At 35.9% G+C, this 12663-nt stretch overlaps 1 protein-coding gene across 1 annotated transcript; it reads right to left on the reverse strand.

The window, feature by feature from the left end:
- Window positions 1–41: 41 nt before the first annotated feature.
- LOC134742534 (uncharacterized) lies at window positions 42–12236 on the reverse strand. The gene is made up of 17 exons (XM_063675749.1): window positions 12136–12236; window positions 11472–11672; window positions 11067–11164; window positions 10613–10700; window positions 9965–10104; window positions 9413–9479; window positions 8915–9041; window positions 8413–8623; window positions 7517–7680; window positions 6749–6830; window positions 6570–6653; window positions 5956–6091; window positions 5520–5601; window positions 2997–3120; window positions 2114–2176; window positions 1737–1805; window positions 42–334 (listed from the first exon to the last, which is right to left on the reverse strand). Exons 1-17 carry the CDS (start codon window positions 12227–12229, stop codon window positions 215–217), a joined length of 1950 nt encoding a protein of 649 aa, XP_063531819.1. The 5' UTR covers window positions 12230–12236; the 3' UTR covers window positions 42–214.
- Between the last annotated feature and the right edge of the window lie 427 nt (window positions 12237–12663).

The raw sequence follows: 12663 nt of genomic DNA on the forward strand, positions 1-12663 counted from the left end.
ATCTTTTGCTACAGTGGTATAATATATGTAACAATACTTTTTTTTTAGTTAAAAAATACCTGGTCACGGAGTTACCATACATTTTGACAGGGATCCAAATTTGAAAACCGAGATTACTCAAAATGTTACTAAAGTGACTAGACATGTTCTTTCCGTGTGCCATTCATATGGTCTTGGTTACCAACTAATCAGTGTTTAAAAAAATAATTAATTATCACTGCGTAAGCGCGCCCGACGTCGCATTGTCTGCGTTTAGGGTAGATTCGCAACTTGTCCTATCTTGCCTTGTGTTGGTAGGGTCACAAAGTTCTTCTTTCACTACCGATAAGTCCACCTGAAATTATATTGAAACTTTTTGAAACGGTAACAAAGAATGAAATGGCTAAACTACAAAATATATTCCGTCTGCAAAGACACTAGTCTTTTTAATTATTATAAGAGTAGGAGCTTTAAAAAAAATATTAAATTTACCTTTCGCTCCCAGCTCTTATAACAAGTATTCAAAAAATCGAAAAAAGTCAAACGAAGTGACATTGCCTAACCATTAGCGATGCCTTTTCGTTTGACTTTTTCGATATACGATACGTTTTGTGAAAATATTCCCCATAAGGTGAATATTCAGGGAGGAAATGGGAACTACATTTGTATGGAAAAGCGGGTCGGGTCTTCCACTATCGTTTAAACATTTTAACCGCTTAGAATTTTTTTATCGAGCATGCTCGTGGTTACACCGTCCACGCTTTGTCTTATTGATCAGACTGCGGCGAAAAGGGAGTAAAAAAGTGGAGTGGAAGTACATAAGTGGAAATGGTAGAAATTACGAAATTAGTCGGTAGGCAACCCTTAACGCACGTGCAATTGTATGTATATGTATTTATCCTTGCTTATTCATATACTAGCTTTTGCTTGCGACTTCGTCTGCGTGGAATTAGTAATTTTGTTAGCTTATTTATATATATATATATATATATATATATATAATATATATTTACAGTACATATGGTGCTACTTTCTCGCACTAGTGCGTAAAAAAGCACTTTTCGTGCATATGTGGAAAGTTTAAAGGGCCATATGTACTGTAAAACGTTGTACGATACACGTGCGAATAGGTAATTCGCAACTCGTGTCGATTTAAAATACTCCCTGCGGTCGTGTTTTAATTTATCGCCACTCGTTTCGAATTTCCTCTTTTCCGCACTTGTATCGTAAATAACTATTAGTGTACTAGCTGTGTGTTAAGGTATAATTAAACATATTATTATATTATTTATGTAGAAGTTTTACTTCGCTCAAAAGTTACATTTTTTGAAGTAAAACTTCTTTAGGCGCGTCTAGAGGGTAACTCAGATTTTTTTTCTGATGGAAGTAACGCTCAGTAGTGACACACGCACAATAGGATACACGTCAAAGTGCCAACAGCGATAAACGTCAAAGAAGTTTTACTTCAATCGCGCGTAAATATTACACGCACACACTTTTTTTGTTTATTTCTCAGTGCACCCACCTTGACGCTTTTCAGTTTAGCCCTATGGTGAACTCAATAAAGTTAAAAAAAAATGTCTTAAATCAGTCTACGGCAGTTAAAAGGTTAATACGATACGAGCTACATATATTTGCTTAGCGCCACTTGCAGCATCGCACTAACCCGGCGTTAACCGGTTAAACTGTTAACCCAGTGTCAAATTGTACTAGTAACCATGGTAACTCATGGGTTTATCCGGTTAAGTGGCCCTTACTGTATCAGTGGGTTGAGCTTGAGTCCCATCAGCGTCCGGTGGGGCATGGCGTCGACTGCTTTCACGACGCTGTAATAAAAATAGGTTTGAGTCATATTTTTAGTCACTTGTAGAGAATGCTTTTGGCATTAAGTCCGCCTTTTGTACGCCTTTTTACTGAGCAGAAACGCTTTTGCTTTTTGCTGAGGACGGGAAATTCTTGCAAGGCAAGGACATTTCTTTAATTTGCATTGGATCGGACACGACACGTGCTCCATAAACCGGGCAGCCACAAAACATATAATCGCCTTCTTCTTACGATATCAATATTACATTTAACATTGATATCGTAAGAAGAAGAACAACACAACACACAAGAATTTAATATAACAACTTACTATGCTACGCCTTCTTATTTCTTGCTTAAGCTTTTCTTTGTTTTTCCTTCTGAAGAAATTAAGCTGAAACACAATAGTTATATTCTATCAACAAATCAATCAATCAATCTTTAATGTCAAAAACACATGTCAAAAATTAAAATAAAAATAAAATTAAAAATACACAACACCCTAAATTAAATAACAAATTCACACATTAAAAAATAAAATATAGTTATATATACAAATGTCAAAAATAAAAAAACCATTAAAAATCAAAAATACAAATGTCAATAAAATAAAACACGGAATCATTTCATGTTAAACTTACTATAAAATTCTTTTACCGTGAAAAATGCCTTATCAATCAAAAACGCTTTCAACTTTTTAACAAATAGCTCGTAAGAAGCCGCCTCTTTTATTTCACGGCTCAGGCTGTTGTAAATTACTTAGTATAATAAGTGTGATTGTAATTTTTTAGATCATAAACAGTTAAAAAATTTTTTTACTTAGTGGATTTCACGAAGGATTAAGGAAATTATACTAAAATCATATTGCTATGGTATGCAGAGTAACGATATACAACTGAAAGTGAAAGAAAATAAGACATATTTTCGTGATTTTCGCAATCGAGCCAAGTTTAACCTTAGGTTGGAGTCTGCCATTGCATAGTTTCCGTGTAAATTATTTTATGACATTTGCCTTTGATTAAAATCTATGAAAATTTAATATATAAACTACAATTTTGCGCTAAGCCTCTGTTAATCCCTCGTATGCGGCCTGTCAATTTTGATCATTGAAAAAGTGACCTTAACAATTCTCACGTGCGGATCCGTGTCTAAAAGCATATTAAGGGTTAAAAATCTTAAGAGATTAATAACTCTTTATTATAGGACTCAAATACCTTGTACAGTATTACGGTGATGATAACCAGGGCCAGAAACGCCGCAAGAAGGGAGATCATGATGATGAGAGGCTTGTTATGCCAGAATGTCTTCTCTCTCTTGAATGTCAGTACTGATGTTAAACTGCAATATTTGTTCAATAGTAAAGTGCTTTAGGTATTAGTACAGAAGATTCACTGGTGTGGGCCTTGTAGCGACGCGACGAAATCGCGGAGTGAGCCACGGCTGGTATTACTTATTTGTGCCATTTTCAATCAAAAGGGTACTTATTGTCGCTTTTTCCATATAGCTTCAATTAGAAATCAACCTTATCGACAAGCTACAATGTGGTACCTTTTGATTGAAAACGTCACATTTGTTTGATAAGTGAGTTAAATATATACAGAGTGGCACAAGTATCTTATATTTTACTTAATATTACAAATTGTAATTAAAAGTGAATACTCCAATCATTTAACTAAAACAGAACGTTTTTGGGCCATCCTGCTGTATTTTAGACATCGGAAGATTAATAAAAATAAAATAAACGCAAAGTAATCTTATAATTTTAATATTAGGTGTAGGTATGGAAGAATTGTTTTTTTTCTGTCAGGTAATTTCGAACGTAAACTAACATTACGAGTAGTTGAATCATATTATTTAGTTATCGTGCGTCTCGCTCGCGCCAATACATGTACAGACAACTACGAGCGAAATGCATGATATTTGAATGACATCAGTTAGATGGCAGTGATATCATAGTGTGTTAGGATAGGAAAAACCCGAACACAAAGGGAAACTGGCTCATAAACTAGTTAGGTCCCCAGAAAGCTCGGTTCTCCATACACACCTAGTTACGCTCTCATTTGAAAACGACTCGCTAGATTTCTCTGAAACTTTGTAGTTACAATAAATACAATCCAACACGTAGTTTTAAAATAAGAACAAAACTCCGTTTGTATGGCAAGGTGAAATTCGGCCGAGCTTGCCGGGGACTCTTAAAATAGTGCCGGTAAAAAAAACACTGTATAAGGAAAAAATTAATGTTTTTGTAACATGTTTTGTAGTCATCTATTGGTGGTTAAATACCAATAATTTTTACCTTAAAGTGTGTACGAGACAACTAAGAAGACGTACCTTGACAATCCTGCTTGAATGATACGATTTTAGTAGTATTTCAAGGATTAAGCGGCGCGCCTTATAGACGCCACAAGGGACCAGAAGGCTGGCCAGTATTTTGTTCAACGCATTATATAGATATATAGATAGATAAATAAATAATTTGTTGCCACAACAAGGGTTTTTTCCCCTCACTAGCTCGGAAAGTCGTCTATTATCCTTTAAAACAAGCGGGGAAAAACGCATTTTATCCACTAGTGGGAAAAGTAATTTGACCTTGGATGGAGCGTGTTTAAGTAGCTTTACAGATAACAAAACGTAAAACGCTCATAATAATGGTTCGTTCGATATTAATTATCTTTAAATAAATGGTTTGAGAATCTAATAAAAAATACCAAATTTAGCTTTATTTAATAATTTTAAGGCATAAACCTTAAAATTCCATAAGAAACGTTAGATTTTTTATAATGATGTTAAATATAATTCTGAACGCACAAGTTGAGTCGATGCAATTTCAAAACGCATCGTTGACATTTCATACGTCAGAACAGAAATGTCAACATTGTCAACAAAATTTTTACTGTTCTTCTCACCGACTCACGTTAAAATCAGAATTTCTAGTGTTCTCTGGTATAATATCGTAAAAAAATTAGTGATTCCAGTGATGAAGATGATCTAACGCCTGTGGATGTTGCACTTTCCTCGCTATAGTGAGGGGAAAAGTTTTGTGTTACACACGGGTGCAAATGTATTTTACTTCTCGTGTGTTAAAACACTCGCTACGCTCATGTTTCAATTCCACACTCGCGGGTAAAATACAACTTTGCACCCTTGTATAACAAATAACTATTTTATAATTCTTTTTACACACACACTTATGCTATACTTAAACTAGGCACACAATATAAGTTCAGATTACATATCTACGTGACAATAGGACAGGGGTTTCAGCCTGCCCGATTGAGGCGGTGACACAAGACGACTGCTAAGTACTAACATATTATATTATTACTATATTTCATTTACTTATTTATACGTATTGCTATACTATATAGCATTGCCATTCAACGTGGCAATGCGGCCAGCCTTCTGGGCACACTGCCCATCGGCAGTGACCTGGAGCAAACATAAGTATACTAATCTTATGACTTGGAGGACGTGTTTTTTTTAATAGGGCCTTTATTTCAAGTTTATTTATACCTAGTTTGTATTATTATTTGTATTAGATGACGTCGTTAATGTTTTTGAATATTTTTAGGTTCTCCAATGGCATATAGACATTATCTGACCAAATGTGTTTAAAAAATATTTTTCTATTCTAGCTGCTTTTGTCAATCGGGGTCGCAAACAGCCAACGGCGATTTCCAAATTGAAATAAGACCGCAAGTAAGCATATCGAAATTGCACAAATGGTTCTTACTTACTTTCTGTTCCTAGTCTTATGTGGTAGTAGTTGTAGCAAAAGTTCAGATGGTATAATAATGTTTCCTTTTTGAAGATATTGTGCTGAAAACGAATAGTTGGATTAGCAGCATTGATCAATATTAAATAAGACCCTAAATTTTGCATTCTGATATAAATAAATAAATATTACACACAAACCGACCAAGTCCCACAGTAAGCTCAATAACGCTTGTTTTTAGACCAGACTGTATCTCATAATTAACCGTGATAGCTAGACAGTTGAAATTTTCTTTTATAATGTGTTTATACTTATATTACTTATGTATTTTTTTATTTTATTTTTTGTGTTTTTATATTTAACTTTTATATGCATATTTTAAAAAACTTAAACTGAAATTTGAAATGAATAAAGGTATAAAAATATTGCAGATAGTTGTATTTTACTGTCTGACTTACCAAGTTCCTTTTTCAAAATATTAGTAGAAATAGAAATTTTAGTGATGGAGTATGGGGCTAAGCTGATAACGCATCCCCACAAAAAGTCATCTGTTCCGTTATATTCAGCAAACTTCTCAGTTTGCTTTAAAGCGACCTGGAAGAAAACCATTAAGTATATAAGTAAGATAAATGATGCATTATAAATTCAATATACGCGATATAATCCGTTTTCATAGTTTTATATAAGTAAGCTTATATCTACACATATTATTGGAAATAAGAATACTAGAGCAATATCCATTCATAAAGTGGGTATGCATTTTTGCAGTCGGGTACTTTGCCTTTTTCTATTTTAAGTATGTGTAAAGTAAAAGGCTCGAGTCTCTATCAGGCGGGCCGTATGCTTGTTTACCACCGACGTGGTAAAAAAGTCTGTTAATGAAGACACCGTCATTTTTGAAGTTTTTGTCAAAATGTATGTACTTTATGAATACTGAAAAACTTAGCTAAACTATTAAAATAATAATGCATAATGACTTCACACTGACGTATTCATTAAAAGTATATTTTAGTGTTTAACAAATATAGACCAAATATAATAAAAATGTAAAGACTCGATTCCAGGCCCTTACCCTAAAGTTCTGAATGTATGGCTTGTTCTTTGCTGTGACATTTACCAATATATTTTTCCACATAAAAGACTGGTTGTTAAAGATCTATAACAAAAAAAAACATACTTTATAATTATCCGTCTTTATTATTTTTACGTTCTACTTTCTTCAATGCATATTTCAAAAGGTCAGTAACTTACTGTATAACTTTGTTCGTGGAAGATTACACCTTCACTTTCATCCTGAATTTCTGTGTCTGCTATTTCACGGTTCATAGCAGTTCTGTGAACAAAAAAAATACGTGAAGGATCCCACACATTAACAGGTCGCCTGCGTCTCTGGTCCTATCGGGCAGATAAGCGATTATTGCCTGCCGGCAATGGTCAACTGCCACCTCTGCGACTACACGTTCAAGACCACAGACTGTCCGGCCGATATCTGTCGACGTTGACCGGAATCGTCCAGCGGCCACACACTCTCGGTTCGTATTTAATTAGTAATCGTCAGGCCGAAACCTGAAATGGAACTGATAGTGTGTGACATTTTGCGATTGGGGTCCCTTTGTTTGACATAATTATTGAAAGTCATAATGTAATGATTGTCATATTGTCATTAGTCATAATTCTGAAACCGTTAACTTTTCAGGATTTTCCTCAGGTTATCCTATAGATAGGTTAGGTTAGGTTAGGTTTGTTTTATGGCAATCCTAAAAAGTTACGCGTTTCCGAGAAAAACCAAATTATGATAAACAATAGAGACCCTTTGCGATTAACTGACACACTATTATAATCAAGCGAACTGGTAATCTGTGTAAGAGCAAATGGACCCGTACATCGCCATCTACATTAGTAGTCAGATAGTATGAAGTTAAATCTAAAGGGGCCCACTGTTAAATTTTTGTTCCAACTGACGGGCCGATATCGTCCGGCGGACTGATAGTCAGTGGGCCCCCTTATACGTTAGCGTACCCATTGATGATGACATTGTTGAAAACTTTGGTGAAATTGTACAGAACTGTCAGAGAAGTCATTGGTCCCGGCTCCTCACAATCGTCTCGAACCTCCACGTCCATAGTGAAATTGCTTTCCTGGTTGCTTAGTGTATCCATCACTAGCTGAATCTCGATAGATTTCTGTAAAAATATGTAGGTGTTTGACTTTGATTAACTTTTAAGCCGCACAACAGCACATCCTTAAGGTAAATGTCGAGAAGATCGTCTACGAGTATAAGGTCCGTCTACAATTTGTTTTATCGCTTCTTTTTTAATTCTTGCGTTTGTACAGTCGCCATCAGATATATCGGAGCGGCCGAGGTGTTCACAATATCTGAACACGCACTCTAACGCCCTGACAATAGAGGCGTGTTCAGATATTTGTGGGCACCTTGGCGACTGTACATAATTATACTCCACTATCACAAGGTCTGTTGAGCAAACGGAGCAAAGATTTTCTTTTCTGACTATGTCTGGGTCTGAGTACGTATTCAAATACCAAAGTTCGTGTTCTATATAACGGTCTTCCTATTCAAAAAATGTATAGATATATGTCTTCACCACATTGACCTTACTAGCCTAACCAATAGCAAACCTTATGGCAATAGCCTTATGGTAGTATTTCCCGCGAAATATTCAAGCGCAAGTGCAAGAGCAAGTGTAACGAACATCGTTGTGCTCACATTGATATTGCAAGTGACGGTATAGTCGCCAAGTCGCCATCATATATATTGGAGCCGTCGAGGTGCTCAAAAATATCTGAACACACAATAGAGGCGTGTTCAGATATTTGTGAGCTCCTTAGCCTCTACGATAGATGGTGACTGTAATCGCCAAGTAAGGAAATTTTGAACTCTATGCAAATAGTCTTACGGTAGTATTTCCCATAAAGCTCTCGAGAGGGCACACGTAGCGAACATCGTTGCGCTCGCGTTGGCATTGCAGCCGATGATCCAAATCGCCGCGCACGCGTATTACAGCACAGCTTCTGCATCCTTTAGTGCCTGTGTTGTGGAACGCTACTTTCACCGTCTCGAACTTGGAGGATCCGATGAGATAGCCAGTTACTTTGTTGGTGTAATTGCTGTAAAAATTTTGAGCTTTATTTATTGTGGGGACAGTTTATTCCACTGTTTGTGCGATGCAGCAAAATTTATTGAGAAACGCGCAGTTGAGGACTGTCAACCATCTAAATGGTGAAAATGGAAATTTTGTAGCGTAGAGCGATGTTGGAAAGAAGAGGTAAAGATTATATCAAAATATTCCTTGGAGCACTCCACGTTATATTTACATGCGATAGAAAATTAATAGAAATCAAATTCCTTGACCGTATATTATCAACAGTAAAAGGATTTGAATAAAATGTGTTGAATACCTTCCAGACCATAGCAGTTTTACGTTAAGCTCGGGAGCGCACCCCGGCTTTGGACAAACGCACTCGAAACGGTTTGATCTCGTCAACTCGCTCAGTGCGCTCAGTGTGACCCAAGTTTCGTTAAATTCTGGAAAAAATAAAACATTCGTTCGAGTATAGACCAACGTTCACTTCTGTCTCTTTCAAATTCGCTCACAAAATATCACCCATGAGACCCGAGCATGTCATGAAAACGAATTGACCCGCACTTACCAAAATCAGCTCCGTAGTTAATCACCATAACCCTTTACCCAGTCAGGTATAAATTCAAAAATGCCGTGGTAAAGACGACAATTCTTGAGTATACATCTACATACTATCGTCAGTAGGAACAAGGGCGCCACATAAAAAAATCTAAAATTCATGATCAGTAAAAAAAATGCCCATTTATTAGTGTTTTTTATGTAATTTACTTAGAGCTGATATTTTGTAATAATATCAATAGATTTACATTTTTACCTTCGTGATCTTCCATACGTTCTATAGTTGATACCGTTGTGTTCACAATGCAGAAAGATGCATCAACCTGTAAAAAAGATTTGACAAACAAATTAAATTACTAACAAAATTAAATAAACTTACGTAAAACGTATGAACAGTGAAAATTTAATAAAATGTTGTTTTTTTTATTACTTAAAAAAATACCATATGTTGCTTTCCAAGTGTATATAAATGCACGGTTTTCCATGCAAATGCCAAAACTACTAAAGTTGCGTAATAAGTGGACACTGCACAGTTGGAGCGACGTCATTCTAATTTGTGGTTGGACATGACAATTTTCTGTTTTTCAACGATTACATTTGTTGTCCTAAAAAAATCTATATGTTTATGACTAATCCCACCTACTCTACTAAACCTATCTAACCCAAATTTAACCATTTTTTGTCAACGCTATAATGCGGCGCCAGTGCAATAACGATTACATTTAATCTTAGCTTCGAATTTTTTTTTATTAAAAATGCAAAAATCCTTTGACAACCTCAAATCGATTAAAAATACTGATGAACTTACAATAGTAATATTCCTACAATATTCTCTGAGGCTACCGGCTTCAAGACTGTGTTCTTTTGACGTTAAGTCAATTTCGTAGGTGGCTTCGCCGCTGTGATTAAATGCCCCATTCCCGCTTATCACATTTTTTACTAACAACTCTGTAACACAAAATAAATATTATGTTTTACATAATTCTGTAATAAAGGGTACCAGCTAGTTACAAAATTCGCCGATTTAACGCGTTCGCCGACAATACGTCGACGGGAGGGGTATACTAATGTGTACGAATGGGTAAGAAACACTAGGTACGCTCGACTTGGTGCCCTAGCCCTAATTGCCTATGTTTTGGTCTCCGAGAGACCAAGTCGCCGGCGACTAGTCGACAGTGCGCAACGGCTCTAATAGTAGGCTTGATAACGACGCTGTTACTGTCGGCGAATTGTTCTATATTCTCAATACCAGCTTTTATTGCCAACAATATTTTTCATTATAATAGTTTGGTCTATTAGCTACCTATATCTATATTTTCGAACCAGTTGAAGCTACCGTCGGTCTCCACCTACAGGCCAGCTCGATGGTACCACTAAGTGACCATGCAATATTAAGTTAGTACTAGCTCAATCGGAAATATTAGAAGTAAATAAATTGTCTGTAGTAGATACCTACTCGTAGTGATTATTCTCGGTTTTACTGGCAAATCCACAGTAACGCATGAGGAGAAGATGAGAGTAGAAAACCCGGAAACGGGATCCAACTGAAAAACAAACGCAAAAGTTGTGAAAGAGAGGATTGGTCAAAATTGTTAACAAGTCAATAGAAATCCAATTTGCGAATCGTAGAAAACCGCTATTTATGACTCAAGTTTACAATTTTACACACGAAAAAATTGTGATATAAGTGTTAAAAAAGTGCTAAATACTGTTAAATTACAGATATTTTCCACCATTTTGTATATTGTTTGACGTAAATGCACGCAAGGCATACAGCTACAAATGATGTAACAACAACAACATTTATTAGCTATTAAGTATCTTAGTTATTATATATATATTTATTTTAGTTATTATTTAAGTTTTCAGTCATTGTGAAATGAATGAAAAAAAATAGTCGATCGTCTTACCACTGAGTCAGAAATCTTCGAAGTTACATTCACCGTGATGGCTGGGATTCCCGAAAACAATGTTACTCTAGAATTGCCTGGAGCACCTACGCCTAGTTCTGTAAAAATAAGTTTTATGTCAAAAACATCACTTTTGATTACAAGCTTTTATTTACTGTATACTTTCCTTTCAACAAGCAATTGAATACTCATCGAGGCAATTGTAACAATGCAAAACACAATTAGGTTGTTTTCTTTTATCACAGAGTTAATATGGCCATCTCCTGTGTCCATCATTAGATCAGCTCGATGGTACCATAATGTTGCATTGTTACCTAACATACCTACATAGCTATGCATGTGGCATGTGTAATTTCACAAGTTCAGTCTAATAATCGGAAGTGCATAAATAAATGTTATACTTACCATCACTACCATTATCATTAAAGTCGCTCACTGGTTGAAGACTAAATCCAAAGATTTTGTGAGTTTCTTTTCTAATTATTTGTTTTCTTTTCAGTTCAGAGACTAGGATCTTTGGTTCTTTTACATTTTTTATTTCGTGTCCACACAGGATGTACAATGCTCCAACACCTGAGTTTTCGAATGGAGCGCTAACAAATATTTCTGCAAAAACAACGAACTGGAATAACTATAGAAGTCTGACTAGAGCTAAAAAAACCGGCCAAGTGCGAGTCAGACTCGCGCACGAAGGGTTCCGTACCGTTACGGCAAAAAAACAGCAAAAAATCACTTATTTTTTAAATTCTGTTTTTAGTATTACTTGTTATAGCGGCAACAGAAATACCTACATCACCTGTGAAAATTTCAACTGTCTAGCTATCACGGTTCAATACAGCCTGGTGACAGACAGACGGACAGATAGACGGACAGACAGACGGACCGACGGACAGTGGAGTCTTAGTAATAGTGTCCCGTTTTTGCCCTTTGGGTATATACGGAACCCTAAAAATGAACCTGCGGGATTTGTGCCGATAGCGACACATTGACCAGTCACAACTTATTTTAACAGCGGGAAATTGTGTTGGGTGTTTCATTAACTGTATTATGGTTTTCTTCTTTCATTTACCAGGATAGGAATCTCCATCCACATCGTTGGTGGACAACGTAGTTCCGAAGCGAGCGTTATCCTTAACCCCCCAAATTACCAGCTTCAGCTCCATTTCTCGCTTATCCTGAAAACAAAATATTTTTTTAAAGAAAACATTCTTGACATTTTTCAATGTGCATCTGACACTAGGCTGAGCCTGTCCTGCCAAGACCCTTACATTATGATTTATGAATCACAAAAAGCAAGACGAAAATAAAATTATAGATACAATTAAAACTGACCTAAGTAATCAGGTCAGTAGTATACTTATCTGTTGGTATGTATGTTAGTTGGTTTGTTAGTTAGTGTGGGTCAAATCTTGTGTAAGACGGGTGACAATGCAATATTATGGTACCATCGAGCTGATCTGATGATGGAAACATGAGGTGGCAATGTTTGGGGTTGTTAGAATTGTCTTGATGATTTTTAGTTACCGTGATATTTTTGGCAAAACGTATTGTATCTTTCCTTAAATTCGACATAAAAGAAGGTAGAAATTTCAAGTCA

This window comes from Cydia strobilella, chromosome 6, assembly GCF_947568885.1.
Source record: "Cydia strobilella chromosome 6, ilCydStro3.1, whole genome shotgun sequence".
NCBI classification, from domain to species: Eukaryota; Metazoa; Arthropoda; class Insecta; order Lepidoptera; family Tortricidae; genus Cydia; species Cydia strobilella.

What these genes read in the sequence shown, in the direction of transcription:
- LOC134742534 (XM_063675749.1), bottom strand. Translation starts at nt 12,229, where the DNA reads ATGGAGCTGAAGCTGGTAATTTGGGGGGTTAAGGATAACGCTCGCTTC. An exon ending in ACCGAGAATAATCACTACGA is followed by an intron (nt 10,105 to 10,612) that starts GTAGGTATCTAC and finishes TTTGTGTTACAG; the next exon opens with AGTTGTTAGTAAAAAATGTG. An exon ending in CATACATTCAGAACTTTAGG is followed by an intron (nt 6,092 to 6,569) that starts GTAAGGGCCTGG and finishes GTTTTCTTCCAG; the next exon opens with GTCGCTTTAAAGCAAACTGA.